General features: G+C 42.0%; 1 protein-coding gene across 10 annotated transcripts in view; it reads right to left on the bottom strand.

The window, feature by feature from the left end:
• Positions 1 to 15,182, bottom strand: part of CD44 (CD44 molecule (Indian blood group)) — an 87,278-nt gene that overhangs the window by 15,730 nt on the left and 56,366 nt on the right. For 4 of the 10 annotated variants that reach the window (XM_044389024.3, XM_057317553.1, XM_057317554.1 and 1 more), the window contains 8 exons: positions 13,556 to 13,669; positions 12,970 to 13,086; positions 10,134 to 10,262; positions 8,556 to 8,684; positions 6,373 to 6,474; positions 4,522 to 4,611; positions 3,445 to 3,651; positions 527 to 592 (listed from right to left, as the gene is read on the bottom strand). In XM_044389024.3, the coding sequence (XP_044244959.3) occupies positions 527 to 592; positions 3,445 to 3,651; positions 4,522 to 4,611; positions 6,373 to 6,474; positions 8,556 to 8,684; positions 10,134 to 10,262; positions 12,970 to 13,086; positions 13,556 to 13,669 (954 nt within the window). The remainder of the gene's footprint in view (positions 1 to 526; positions 593 to 3,444; positions 3,652 to 4,521; positions 4,612 to 6,372; positions 6,475 to 8,555; positions 8,685 to 10,133; positions 10,263 to 12,969; positions 13,087 to 13,555; positions 13,670 to 15,182) is intronic. The other 6 variants (XM_057317558.1, XM_044389023.3, XM_057317555.1 and 3 more) reach the window with 5 other exon arrangements.

The following is a 15,182-nucleotide window of genomic DNA, read 5'->3' as shown; positions in this document are numbered from 1 at the left end:
TGAGCCGAAGGCAGACACTTAACCGCTGTGCCACCCAGGCGCCCCTATTATCCCAATTTTAATTGTCAGGAAATGGAGTCTCAAATCCCACAAGCAACATCCTCAGTTAGTATATGGAGGAGCTGGGATCAAGCCCAGGCCGTTAATACTCCAAGACCCACGTTCTTAATCAGGCCAGTGTAGTAGAACGCTAAATTGAGACCCTCCCTGAATTCTTCCTGATCCTTCCATACGGAAGACTTCTCTTCAACTCAGTAGTTCTCTAAGTGTGGTCCCCATCCCTGCAGCATCAGCATTACCAGGGAACTTACCAGAAATAAATAGACTCAAGCTCCACCTCAGACCTACCGCTTCAAAAACCTTAAGAACGGGGCCCACCAGTGTGATTTAATAAGCACTCTCTGTGACTGTGATGCATGCTAAGAAAGTCTGAGAACCATCTTCTTGAGACACTGACTCATACTTTATTAATCATCAGCAGGCTCAATGGTGATACCAGCAAATGACTACAGCAGCTCAAACTCACCAGCTGATTCTGATCCGTGAGTGGTATGGGACGTTCCACTGGGGTGAACTGAGGAGTCCTGGTCTTCTGTAAGGAGTGATCAGAACAGGCTCATTACTGGGTGTTCCGCTGCAATCTGCATTTCCTCACTTTGGCAATTTCAGACATTCTATCACCAAGTTTAGTGTTTTCAAGGTCACCAAAAAAACCAATGGCAAGGAGCCTTGAATGGCTCCACGGTGTACTAATTACTGTTCATTGCTAGATCCCCTGGTGAGTACGCCAGAGCTTCAATCAAAATGAAAGAAACTAGGATAGCACAGACCATCCAGGATGACCACAGGAAGTGTGGTTTTGGTAGAAATCTAAGAACATAACACTCTAACAAAAATATTATCATGTCTTCGCAGATCTGAGGTTGGAACTTGATACTGTGCCTTTGAAATGAAGACTATATGCTTCGAATAACACAAATGGGACCACTGGGAGGGTGTGTACTCTCTGACTCAGAGCATGAGCTGCTTAATGAGGTTTCTCCGAGGCAGGAAATAGAGAAATGGTTTTGGTGTGCAGTACAGGATCCTGGTGCTGAATTATGTAAAACTTCAAAGGGAAAGGTCAACTGCTTATTTAGAGAAAAAGAGTCTGAAGATAAGTGAAAAAGGGATGAGAAGATGAGAGCTAACATGTAAAAAATGTGGACCTGGTCATTAAAATAGGTTTTAAAAATATTTTTCAAAATTTAAATCTGTATTTCCAACACCAAGGGTTAATATAATCCCATCTTCCCAAACATCTATCACCGAAAGGCTTTAGAATGAGACAAGCTCATCAACAGCTCAAATCTGGGTCCACAGGTCAAATCTGGGATTCAGCCTATGGAAACCCTTGTTTTTCTCCCTCTTCCCCACACATTTTCCAATGTGCTGGAATCTTAAAACAAACAAAACAAAACAACAACAAGACAAACAACAATAACAACAAAAAGGGACAATGGTTTCATAAAATGGCTACTGTCACTTATTATGAAGACCTGTAAGGAAAATACAGTAATCTGAGCATCACCATTTCCTTGGTTAGAGAAGGCAGAGGTAGGCGTCCTGTCATCTCTCGTGTAATTGTACAGAGGAGACAGATTGCTTTGTTCCTTAGTTAGAATACTCGAAAACAGCATTTGCTGAAATGCCAACACCAGTGTCCCCAATACCACCACCACCATTGTCCACCGTTGTCACCACCACCACCACCACTACCACCATGGAAACAGCAAATGTTTTAGTTCTTAACATTAAGCATCAAGATGGAGAAAAAGCATATGGGAAGAAATAGGCTTTATCTGAGTGGCCTCAGAAGAAAATCAAGGATGAATCACTTACTAATCATTTGATCCATGAGGAACCACAGAAAATCTGTTTGACCATGGAATTATAGAAGGAATCAGCATGTATGAGGATCAATCTTGTAGAAAGCATTTTATTTACTAAAAAATAGGCTATGTAACCCTTCCGCGATATTAGTACTTTTAAAATTGCCATTTAAAATTTAAATTCATTTGATTACACCACAGTCCTTATTCTGCCAAGAGAAAAGAGGCAGTGCTCTAAGATTAACTTCTTCGGAAGGAAACAAGCAAGGCTACTCGGGATGTTTAATAACGGAGGGCAGAACCATGCTGAATAGTGAACCAAAGGGTGTGAGGAGCTTTGTCTTGCCAATATCACCAAAGTTAGTATTTTTAAAAACTGCTTTTCTGGAAGCTCTGGGTGAGCAGCCCAGAGGAAAGAATCCAAGCACTTGGCATTCTGAGTCTTTTGTCCCCATATCAATTAGAGAATCACAGATGTCATCCGTTATATATACTGGGTTCTCATAAGACTTATTCTTTTTTGGGGGGGAAGAGAGGCAAACCTTGCTAGAAATATATATATATATATTATATATATATAATATGTATATATTATATATATTATATATATAATATATATATATTATATATATTATATATATAATATATACATATTATATATATTATATATGTATTATATATGTATTTTATATATATTATATATATACATATTATATATATAATATATATATATATATATTTGAAATCACAAATCTTCTGTATAATTCAATGGTTGAGTGGCAAGAAACACTTGAATCACTGGCACAGGATGGAGAGATTCCGATTCTCATTTCTTAGCCAGAGTAGGTATTTCCAGTTGTTTTTTCTTCAATGTAAGTCTCTTAATGCAAATGAAGGAACAAAGAAAGGGAGAAGTAGGGGAGACTGCTTATTTGAGAAACGAAGTCTCGCTCTCCTTTTAGGTCCATGTCCAACTTAATTGAATAAGTCATCTCTAGTCATCTCTTTGCCATTGCAACAAGAGAAATCATGCCTACTCATTACTGGTAGATTAAATCATAAACTTTGAGGTGTGAATCGTAAGAAGGTTTAGCCACGAGCCCTTCACCGAAAGTAAAATTCACCAATCCATCACCAGTAAAGATAATAATTTCAGAGCAAAGATATTAGCATATGGAAATTATTCACATATTGGGTAACACCTTACTAAACAGGTAGCATATCTGAGTTGAATCGAATGAAATTGCTAATATTTAAGTACTTTGACCTACCAAAGCATTGATTTCATACGGCTCAAATTAATATATCGTAAGATTAGGAACAAAGAAAGAAATTCTACTATAACAACCAATTCGCAAAATTAAACATAGACTACACTGGCAAATAAAGGCATTATTTATCTAAAATAAATCTAACTTTACTTGCTCTAGAATGATGACCTGTAATAAAGGCCATTCCCATAACACAAATCGGTCTAATCACAGCCCACAAAGAAAATGTCCCCTGCAGTATGAAAGTATGGGTTGTTTCTCTCTGTAGAGAAATCAGACCAGATAACAGATGGCCAAGTTACCTGAAAAGAAATGAATAATGTTAGAGTTGGAATCTCCAGCAATATTAACTTCAGTAACTCCAGGGGACCCCGTCTTAGCAGGGGTCACCGGGATGAGGGTGCTGTATTCCCCGGTGGCTGGCAAGGGAGAAGTAGAACCTTCCGATGAAGTAGCTGAGTCTTCGGGAAGATGTCCACCTCTTCTTCCGCCTCTGCCATCGGTCCTGTCTGTGTGGAGGTGCGATCAAAGGTGAGCCCCCCTTGGTGAGGTCATCACCCATCAGGCGCTGGTCTTGAGAACGTGCCAGCGCTGCAAAAGCTTTCCGCTTGTTATTCATGATCGCAGAGCAAAAGACCATGCAGTTCGTTCCTACTATTGTACAGAAGCGATATTTTGCAATCGGCACCACCTGGACATGACTCCGTGGAAGTGATTTTGGTGGTCCCAATACCCAGGAGAGGCATTTGTCGCCACATCTGCCTGGATGGTTAACGTCAGGTTTATGCCACCACGGCGGGGACCTTGAAGTCAGCTCAGGTGCTAGATAATCTTGAGCTCTTACTCAATTGGACCCGCCTTTGATGAAATGGAGAAAACACATCATTGAACTGAAAAGTAAAATTATGCTGCCCGCAAATGGAACTGTAAATGCCAGGTTTCAAAGCCGTGAGGCTTTCATTACTCTTTCCTTTGCCATAAGGGCACTGCTTCTTAGTCACCAGCGCCACGGATGCACGTCCAGAAGATGAATGGCAAAATAATATGTTGGTGAAAGGAGAACAGAGGGTGATAGAATTCAGACCTTTGCACCAATTATAAATCATCTATAAGCGATTTTGAAACCACGCTACTAACTCCAGAGCTTAAGAAACCTGACCTTTCAGATTAAGAAATACAGTTTGCACTTAATCGACAATAGCTTCAAAGAGGCCCACAGAGCAGAAAAATCAAAGAACCACCACCAGCCGCACCTTCTGATCAGAAGTAACAGCATAAAGGCAGCCCATTCCTGGGCCTCCAGCACAGACCCTGCAGAGCGGCCATAATTTACGGCTCTTTATCAAGAGCGGAAGCCAGCTGGGCTCTACAATCCTTACTGCTAGATGTTGGGGTAGAAGTCATCAGGTGGTCTTTATCTTCTTCCAAGCCTCCATGTGATGTAGGGAAGGTCTGAGTAGGACTCTGCTCTGTTTCAATGAGGGAGGAACCCAGCATTAATGTGGAACCATGAAACAAATCCTCTGTTATCCGCTGACAGGGAGGTTCTAGCTGTGGTGATGTCAGACAGCTGGGTGCCTAGAACACCGAAGTGTGTGGGTACCATGCTGCTCTGATTGATAGAAATGCACACCAGAATTCTGTTTTGGCCTCCTGGCCCTCCTGGGCTCCTAAGAACCTCTTTTTCAGTACAATCAACAAAGGTAAAGTGCCAAGGTGAAGCCTGAGCCAAAACTTGCTCCATCCTGGTTCATCCTGGCCCCATTGCAGCACTTCTTCTGGTCCCTTAGGTAAACCAGGGAGCACAGAGACAGGGAAAAGGGAATGTTTGAATTCGGGGGCTCCTAGACACGATCAAGAGCACCCAGCTGTGGGTCAAGAAGTGCAACTGTAGGGAAATGAATACCGGGATAGCAGGGAGCACACTTCTCACGACAAAAGAGGAAACAGCTCTAGAATCTAAAATAACCTGCTCAAGTAACTCAGATCAAATTTACACAAAGAAATCTTAAGTCCCTTCTAAAGAATAGCAAATTAAAGTTACCATTTTACTCTATTATGAGGTTTTTGATCTTGTCTGTGAATGAGGATTCTCTTCACTGTACCGAAGCCTCAGGAAACGCTTGCCTGGGCAAACACAGGGCCCTCACTGACACATACCAATTTGGCGTTGAACCGCTGCCCATATCTGAAATCACTTTGACTGTTTTGATTTGATTTCTTTTGTGTTCTTCTAAGAAAGGTCCTGACCTCTGAGTTACAGGTGCAAGCATTCCATAAAGCACATCCGTAAGCCAAGTCCACCACCAGGAAAACACAACAACCAGGAGAAAGACATTCACCAAATCCCAATTCCAGTTTCAGAATAAGAGTCAGCAGGGACGTGAAGTGGAAACACAAGACCCTCCATTGGACGGGACCTTCTCAGGCTTCTCTCCATCTCCTTTGATGCTTAACACCGTGCTACATACATTCTTGGTGATCAACACATGCTTGGGCTCACATGAAAGACTCTGCCCAGTATGTGGAGCAAGAAGTGAAATGAAGCCTCTTAATTCTTTCATATTCTGTCAAGAAATTGCGAATGACTTCAGGCTGATCTCTAGGATAGCCCTGTCCATACAGTGGCCATGAAGCCTACTAACAGTTTAGCATGGATTCTCCCAGATGTTTAGTAATAGGAAGAGATATCAGCAAATGTTCCTCTTTTGTTCCCTGGCCCTGGCACCTTCGTTAATGGTCAACAGCATGTTTTGCCCCTCTTCTGTGGGCTGCTGTGATCTTCCCATTCTCTGTGATTATCTGGCCCCAAAATCTCTTTTCATAACCACGAAAGCAACCCTACTCCTCTTCTGCCTTGATTGGAGGAAAGATGGGAAGCAAAAGGAGATGGTTAAAATATAGAGAAACCACTGTCTTCACCATGGTCTTGGGTTTCACTCACCTAACAACTTAGGGAAGGAAAATCAGGTTGGGTGGAATCCCACAACCTTTTTATTTTCCTGAACATAAAGTCATTGCCTCTGGAAATCACCAAGAATGAAGGCAAAACCAGATTTAAAGAACCCACCAAGAAAATATAGACAATGAAGACCCATTTATACTCCATGCTTGAGCCGAGCCACGTAGCACTAAGGGTGCCATTCTACCACCGAGCTCTGCCTCCGGGCCAGCATGAGCAAGAGCTGAAGCAGGACGGCGGGCCAGTAAAAGGGCTGTTATGTCCTTACGAGTTGTCACTGAAAGAGGTCCTGTCCTGTCCAACTCTTCCACCAAATGTGTGTGTGGGTCTGCAGAAGGCTGACGTGTTGTACTATGGCTGGAGTCCATATCTGAAGGAATCAAATCAGTGTTAATGCTTGATTTACTAAGCCGCTCCCTGAGGGTGATTTATGGTCTCTAGACAAACTATTTTCATACCCAAACCTGGACAAGAGGAAAAGAAGTACATACTGATTCGTGTCTCCAGAAGTGGAACAAAGTATGACTTCTTCAAAAAGTACCACAAGAAGGACCTGGCTTTCATTTAAAGGCTAAGTGTATGAAAGGTGCCATTTTGTTTATTTTTGCTGAGTCTGGCAGGACAATACATGAGCACATGAGGTGCTTCTCAAGCCTTGCAGAAAGTCAGAAACATAGCCCATGTGTGACTTGTCCCGTGCCATACACATTGCCTCCCTCATAGACACATGTGATCTGCGTCACGGGGAGAAGATAAATCGTCCTGCTTCAGACACCATTTTTTCACATCTCCCTCACTTGGCAAAGAGTTTTGTTTTTGTTTGTTTTTTGTTTTTGTTTTTTTCACAGCCCTCTTCTCTCTTTTGGTCCTTTCTGCTTCATGAAGTGAACGTGCATATAACACATAAAATTATCATCCAATACGACCTACATGGAAGTCACGGGAAGTATTCAGGGGCAAGAAATAAGCAGTAGAGGTCAGTGAACCATTCTTCCCTTAAACACAGGCCTGCGGTGTCTCTGGGATTTAACATGTACAGTGTTGAGTGATACAGAAATGTCACTGAAACATTTAAACGTGCTGTTTCTAGTCATTATCATGAATCATTGCTGCTGGAACTACAAGTCCTGAGTGAAACAGTGGCCAAACAATCCAAGAGCACCATCGCGGTAGCTGGCTCTCTAGCTCAAAGTTCACCCCCACTGCTGCATCCGGACAGACTGAATCAGGTCCAGATGACGCCAGAGGGAAACAGAAGATATTTAATACAATTGTAGCTTAAGGGATATCTAATCATTAATATTGGGGTAAGGCATAGGATATTTTAAAGAAATGAGGCCATAGAAACTGGGATTCATCTTGGAGATAATTTTGTTGAATTCAATATCAAAAGATATCATCATTGTGCTCTTAGAAACCCATTTCGATACAGTCTATGTGATGCATACCCTTGGCAGTTTCTATCCAGATAATGTATTCAATGCTATGACTGAAATTCACATCCCCTCTATTGACTCTTTTGGTTTATCTTCCTTTTTGGAAAGTGACATTTCTGCGATCAAGACATCTTGTCGAATAATTTAAAAAAAACTTGAGTAACTCAATTCATGGGTATAGTAAGGAGCATGGCTTCTTCAGCTTAGTAAAGACTGAGAAGAGGGATGACACCACCTGCTGCCAGCGCCTACAGAGTGTCTCAGGAAAGCTGTCATCTGTTCTGATAAAGAAAGAATTCCTTTGAATATAAAAATTGGTCAGATAAAATCACAATCCTCCATTCTTGCAGAACTACAGCTAGTATCTTTTTTACTCTCTCTTTCATTTCTGTTTTTAATTGCTTTTAGGTAAATAAGAATGATATTTAAGAAAGCAGGGATTCCATCCTGTATAAAAGTTGTCCATTAATTCAATTTGCAAACCTTTATTGAGGGCCAAGAGTGGTCCAAATCCTCAGTCACTGGGTACTGTATTTCTCTCTAAATGTGGCAAGAGTGAATAATGTTTTCTGAGCTTTTTAGTTACTTGTTTGAAATGAGTGTGCACCAATTTTTGACCTCTAAGATTTCTCTACTAAAGACAAGTTACATCTTTGGGTCTACAATGAAAATAGTCCCTGAATTCAGTCATCACTTACTCTTTCTAAAGCCCCGTACTTAAAAGTAGATGGAAAAGAAATCTTGAGACTGCTCCTTCTTCAGAGAAAATAACTTCCACCCCCACCATCTTAGGACCAATTCTTCTTGAACCCTCTGGCTGAATTCTTCAGTGTCTGCTCAGGATTTCGTATTCAGATGAATGTACGTATCATCCCTACCTAGAAAACTAATTTTTAAAGAAACTTCACGTTCCTTAGGAAGCAGACTGGTCTAAAACCAAGGGCACATTTCTAGGTAAATAGCCATTTGGTGGCTTTCAAAAACATGATATAGAAAAAAGCTCAGAGGCTATTACCCATCCATCTTTCTGTTTGATGACCTCGTTCCACTGGATGTGAGATTGGGTCAAAGAAATAAGTCCAGGAGCTGTCCTCTTGCCTCTGCGTTGTCGTCCTTTGATCTGGATGGCCGTCTTGGGCTGTGGCTGTTGTGACCATGTAGTTCGAGCAAGTGTCAAAGCGTTAGTTGGCATCTGGCCAGGGATACATAGGCTGATATTTTTAAAAAGACTTTATTCTCTAGACAAGACAATGAAAGCATCTTCCTGGCATAGAGGGCCAAGAAGTTGTATAAACAGAGAAGGTTTTAGAAGGTATGGGTTTGTTCATGCTCATTTACTTAGCAGTCAGCGTGTGAACCAGAGGCCACAAAAGCAGTAACGACTCCTGCGTGAACAGAGGGCGAGTTATAGTCATCACGTGAAGATGAAGAAGTGGTTCTTGAACCACATGCCACGTGACCACCATCCCCTAACGGAAGAAGTGTCTAAGCACATGGTGTCATTCCGAGACAACCACATCCCAATGAAATGCACATTAGGCTGGCAGTGACTTAGAGAAGGAATCGGGCTTCCCACAAGATAAACCTGCAATAAATGCCATTCATCTCAAAAGCATGAATGGAATCCATTAGAAGCATTACCTTCTAACAGTGGGATTCACGGCTCAAGTGACATATAAGAATTCAGCCCGTGCTTTTGCTTCATTCTGAGCCAGTGGAGATACACAGGTAGAGAAGAGTCCAACAGCAGCCCCTTAGCACCAACCGCACCACAGAGCCAGTCCCTGAATCCACCGCTACGCCAGATTTGTGGTCAGAAGCTGCCCGCCCCGGAAGGACAGTCGCATTACCTTCTATATTGCAAATGGAAACAGGGCACTACTCTGCTACCAAGCAGAACACGGAATTCACCTTCTTTTACAAGACAGAATGCATTTCCGTGTTTCTGCCACACAGACAAAAGAATCATGCACAGCGGCTTGCAGAGCCAAGCTATCTGGCATCACTCAGAGATGATGGCAGGACTTGCGTCCAATTTCCACAATCCCACAACTCAAGAAAAGCGAAAGTGTGTTTTTGTAAATGTAAGAAAAAAAGCACTGTGCATTCAAAGAGAACTCTCCAAAGAGACATGACCAAAGTGCTAAATGACACCAGACAGGTATTTTTCTAACTATCTGGCTCCATTTCTTCCAACATCAGGATTCGGACCCAATGTTTTCTAACGTGCCCAGTATTTCATAAAGCCATGTTGTAGATTCCTTTACAAGACAAGAGGAAGTACTTGGTCAGATCAGAGTCTCTGTTACGATCTCACCAGGGGAAATGCCCCAAAACTAGACCTGAAAGTGACAATACGCAAGAGATATGTTCTCTGCGTCTTCTTCCTATGCTATCTATATCCGTGCCTGTTTTGGTGACTTGCTATGAGCATCTAAGGGTTGGCTCTGTGTTGACTATATCATAAGTCATTAAGGGATTTGAACATCTTGTGACAATTCCTTCAATGTCTTTCTGTTCAGTGTCCTCAATGCTCAAGATTTAACCCAAGAGGAAGCTCCCACCCAAGCTTGCTTGTTAAACAATCCATTACCAGTTGTCCCTGCTGTTGAATGAGAGTCTTCTTTTGGTGATTGGGGATATTCCCCAGGCCATCCATTCTCCACCCATTGCTCTTTCTGGGTAGCTGTTTCTTCCATTGTACTACTAGGGATTGCCTGAGCTGTGAGAAGAATGTCAATTATGAGCCATTATTGTTCAACTTCCTTACCAACACATATCTTAATACATTAAGGCCGTATACACATGGGAGAAAAGGTAGAAAAGGAAATCAGCAAGAAAAGAGATCACTGATATTCTGAAAGAGATATTAGAAATCAATGGCCCAATCCTTCAATTTTCCAGATAGGAAAACTGGTACCCAAAGTAGTTTTGCTCAAAATCTTATAGCCAGAATGGCACAAAATTAGGACTAGACCACACTCTATGGATTCCTAGTATGATTCTAAGTTTACCATACTCTATGGCCTCATATATCCTTGTCTGAGAGAACTGTGTGTTCAAAGAACTAACCTCTTTGCTGCAGTGATTTGGAGGGGGGAGGACTATCTTATATACCAATTGACGACAAAATCAGCGTGGTGGGAGGCCTTCTCACATGGTGGTCTCATAACCCACGATCACATGCACTGGACATGCACCATCAGTGGATCTGCCCAGCATGAAAGATATTGACAATGACTGGCGCATTACGAGGTTATGCCTATGTGGCATCTAAAATTGCCAAAATTACTTTTTAACAAAATTAAGTCAATGGAAGAAAACCATTCCAGCCAGTGTTTGGCATTATATAAACAATAGCAATGTGTGACAAGCTAAAAATTTCAATCCCTCATTGTTGTAATTATCCAGTTTTAAAAAGAATAAAATGAATGGAAAAAAATTGTATCAGGGTGCCTTTGGGAAAAATCAGAAAGCTGCTGTCATTTTCATTTATAGCAACTACTAGCAAATTTTTAGTTTGACAAGAAAATAAGAGCCTATAAACTTGCCAAGCCAAAGTATTTTTTGTAACTGGTAAGACTGGTTGTGTTTCATAATCTTAGAAAATGATATGTGTGACTTGATAATAAGAAAAATCTTTAAAAAATAAGTCTTGTGTCCTCATTTTACCCTTGCATCGGCCAAAACATTCCTGGGGTTAACTGGTTATCTAGAGGAAGGGAAAAGAAGTCCCATATCTTCAGTTTTACCTCCCACTGACTAAATCACTACGTCCTGACAAATAATGAAGTTAGAAAAACCATGAGCTTAATTACAAAAAAAGGGGGAAGTGAACCCAAACATAAACTGCCTATTCAAAATGTTTTAGAAAAGAAAGGGGAAAAAAGACAGAAATGCATGTGCACACACACACACACACACACACACTACACTACCACTATCTTTATAAACGTAGCAATCTTTTAAACACCCAGTAACCCCTGCTGTTTTCAACATATGGATTAGCAAAGTATCGGATTTCTGTTGTAAAATAGGAAGGTTGACTCTCTTCTAGAAGTTGTAATGTTCTTTGATAAAGCCCAGAGGTCACCAACCACAATCTCTTTATGTTTTGCAAGTACTGATAAGAGAATTCCTGTAGTGGTTACTGCTTTCTCTTTTCCTCTGTGAGGTTCTATCTGGCTTTTCAACTATCCTCCAGGAATGATGTCCCCTCCCCACGCCCCACCACCTTCTGACAATGGGCTTCTTAATTCCAAGCCTCTCACGTAGCTGTCTCCTTTTTAAGTACAAACTGTCTTAAATTCTAGGATATACTCTTAGGTTCCAAATGGAATTGGTACGGAATCCCATTCTGAAGAGACTTCTGCTTCTTATCTCCTTCTTCTATCAGAAGACACTGGTTCGCTCAGCCCATAATCCTCACACAAAAAGAAAATCTACTGGGGTAAGTAGTGAGACGCAGGGCTGTTGGGCGTGTTCAGTACCACGCCCAGGACTTAAAACCTATGTCCTAGGTGATGTCTGAAATGTTTCTTTTGTTGTCTGAAGATATCCCTCAAACTCTGGCTTCTCCCTTTGGTTTCTAAGTGGCTGCTTCTTAACATTCTTGCTTTAGGAGTATCCAAGGCTAAGAGAATGATAGTTGAACCGTAGCTTTAAAGATGCTACAAGCTGTTCTCCTAAATGAAAGCTTCTTTTATTCCAAACCTGATAGTCATATCATCGAGAGCGAGATGAAAATTCTTACTGTTTTTTGTTCTAACCTCACAGACCAGTAGTAAGACTCGAGATTGTTTTGGGAAACCTGAGATGTTGGCATGTAGAAATAACAGCATCAAAGCCTTCCCCAAGTTACCCTGGGCTTAAAAACAGAAAAAGAACAGTCCCAGAAATTCAAATACAGTCTCTATGAGCTACTGACCTTCCTCCCAAGAGTACATGGGGTGCTTTTCTACAAGGCAGTGAGGACAGAATATAAAAAAAGAGAAACTGGATTCATCAGAGATCTTCACAGAAGAGAAGGATTCCAAAGATCGTCGCACTTGTCAAACTCTCTTTCCGGACCCCACTGCTCAGCACCAAAAGATACCCTCTTCCTCACACGTTTCCATAAACACACACAAATTACCCAAATGGAACCTCAAGGAATCTCTAACAGACACAAAAAACATAGCTCAGATCTTTTAAAAAAATTTAACCTTCCCACCATTTTCGCTTTTGGGGCAACCTGACCAGTTAGCGTTTTTCTCCCAATTTCTAAAACTGGTGTGTAGATTTGGCAGCTTTGCACGCTCCGTGGATGAAAGAAATGACTGTATAGAAATAGAAGAGGTGGCTAACGTCTAGAACAAAGTCTTCCCTATTCTTTGGAGGAACTTCACTAAGTCCTGGACACCAGCGCTGCTGACCACCAGCTTCCTTACTTGTGCTTGCGGGGTGCTCGGCCTCCTCTTCATCATCGTGCTTATGGTGAATGACAGGAGAGTGCGGTTCGGGGGGCCGGTCCTCGCCATTAGCGCTGGTGCCACTTCGGTCCCCATCTGCCATGATGATGGTTATAGACACTGTGACTTTTTACCAACCAACCTTTGGTGTTGTATTCTTCCATTAAAATGCACGCTACTTAACAGTGCCCTGCCTAAATTGGACCTCTGAACATCCACGCTCAATACTTTTGAATGACTCCTCTCATCTCTCCCAAGAGAAAAATCAATGGGCGGGCAATTCTTAACCATTAGCTGTTGTACTACTATAATCCCTTTGTCAAGGGCAGCACCATAAATCATCCCAGTGTGTCCATTTTTATAATAAATCAACATACAGTATCTTGTGCCCAGATGGTACGGCTGATAAATGACTCCTAGGTCCAGCTGAGTATCCTCATGAAAGTCAAGAATTTGTGATGAGGCACGAACTACATTTCCCACCATGTCCTGACGACTGACCTTTGTGGCATCATAGACTTTGAGGGGGGAAAAAATCTTTAATGAAGTATGCATAACCCATTACCAGTCATCCTTGTAGTAGTCTGAAGCAATACTCCTGGATTCGATTCGCCGGGGCTCCGCGAAGTCCAACCCTGGTTCTGTGTTGGGTGGTTAAAAAGCCGTGGTGTCGTTGGAACTGTGACAATGACGATTGAAGCAATTAGGAAAATGTTAGCTCCTGAGCCTTCACCACTTGTTCAGCACATCTCTCCCTTCCTTGGTCTACACCGTGAATCATCTATATACCAGCTCGTACAGATGGTTGAGCGGAAATGGAGGGACAGCAGAGAGGGGACTTCAGCTTGATTCAGCCATATTGTTCAGCACCTCAGTGTCCTCTGCGTTCTGTCACAGAATACGCTGGGGTCAGAACATGAGATTTTCTGGAGAAAGTAGCCAAAGGAGCTGCAGCAGAAGGAAGGACAGCTTTGGAAACACCAGCCCTCCACCGAGGAGAACCAAGAACATCAGAGTTTTGCCCATCCACGCAGTCTGCAAAGGTCCTGCGTGCTTGAAAGCCCAAGGCATTGGTATCACCAGCAAGGGTACTACAGGAAGATCCTCAGGCTGAAGAGGTAGGTACCTGAAAATTATACCAGGATGATACGATCGCTTTATTTATTTCATTAGTTTTGGTGGGGAAAGGCATACCTGAACAGCCACGGATTTCCTACAGATGATTCTAAGAAAGAACATCTACCTATAAGAGCCAAATGATTGAGCTGTACGTTTCTGAATGTTTAGCAAACACCGCGGTATTCTCATCAAATACAAAGCATTTCATGAGCAAGCCCTTCAGAGCCAATGAGAGAAAAACAAGATTCGTACATTCAGTAGAAAAGCACCATAGGTAACCAACCACCATTACGGCAGCTCCCTGAAAAAAGGTAAAAGGCATACGTCCACCAGAGGCTTGACACTGTCACCCAGAATGATAGAGCTGGAGCAGGAGACGCACCTGATAGAAGGATCATGACGAAATTAGGATCGGTTGCTTTTGTGAAAATATTATGCACAAACCCAGCTTAATTCTTTTGAACTTAATTTTGATACCCAACTAATAAAAAATTCTTTTCAGAACGGTGATACTATCAGCTCTATGTCACAAGTGAAGCAAGTCAGGTTTAGAATCATTATCCACATTCTCAATAAGCATGAAAAAGCCGCAGGTGTCATTACCCGTACAGAAGAAAGAAGGCATCCTGCCCAATTACGTGCACAGGTCCCGAGCAGGAAAGTGAACCGAAATTGGAAAAGAGGCCACAGAGATGAAAAATACCAAGGGACGTTTTCCCCCGGGAGCTTGATCACACACTTAATTCGTCAGGTTGATCTGTCTGGGTTGCCACCCAAGAAAGCTGAGTTTCTCAGGTATCAAGACCACATCTTTACTGATGGCCCCACCTGGAAGAGGGGGCCACATCCCGAACCCAGAAGACAGTTTGGTAGTAAAACTCCTGTGTTTTTGGTTATTTGGTTTTCTTTCTGAAGTTATTAAAAAGAGTTTCCTTGTTTTATAGACCAAGCTCTGCAGAGATGTCCGGGCTAAAGAATAGCCATTACAGCTTAGATATAAAGCGTCTAGTCCATCGTGAGTATTTGTGGCATCCACGCCATATACTCAGATGCCTCAAAGCCCAAGCTATATT

This window comes from Ursus arctos, unplaced genomic scaffold, assembly GCF_023065955.2.
Source record: "Ursus arctos isolate Adak ecotype North America unplaced genomic scaffold, UrsArc2.0 scaffold_23, whole genome shotgun sequence".
NCBI classification, from domain to species: domain Eukaryota; kingdom Metazoa; phylum Chordata; class Mammalia; order Carnivora; family Ursidae; genus Ursus; species Ursus arctos.
This window is presented reverse-complemented; position numbering and strand designations above follow the sequence as displayed.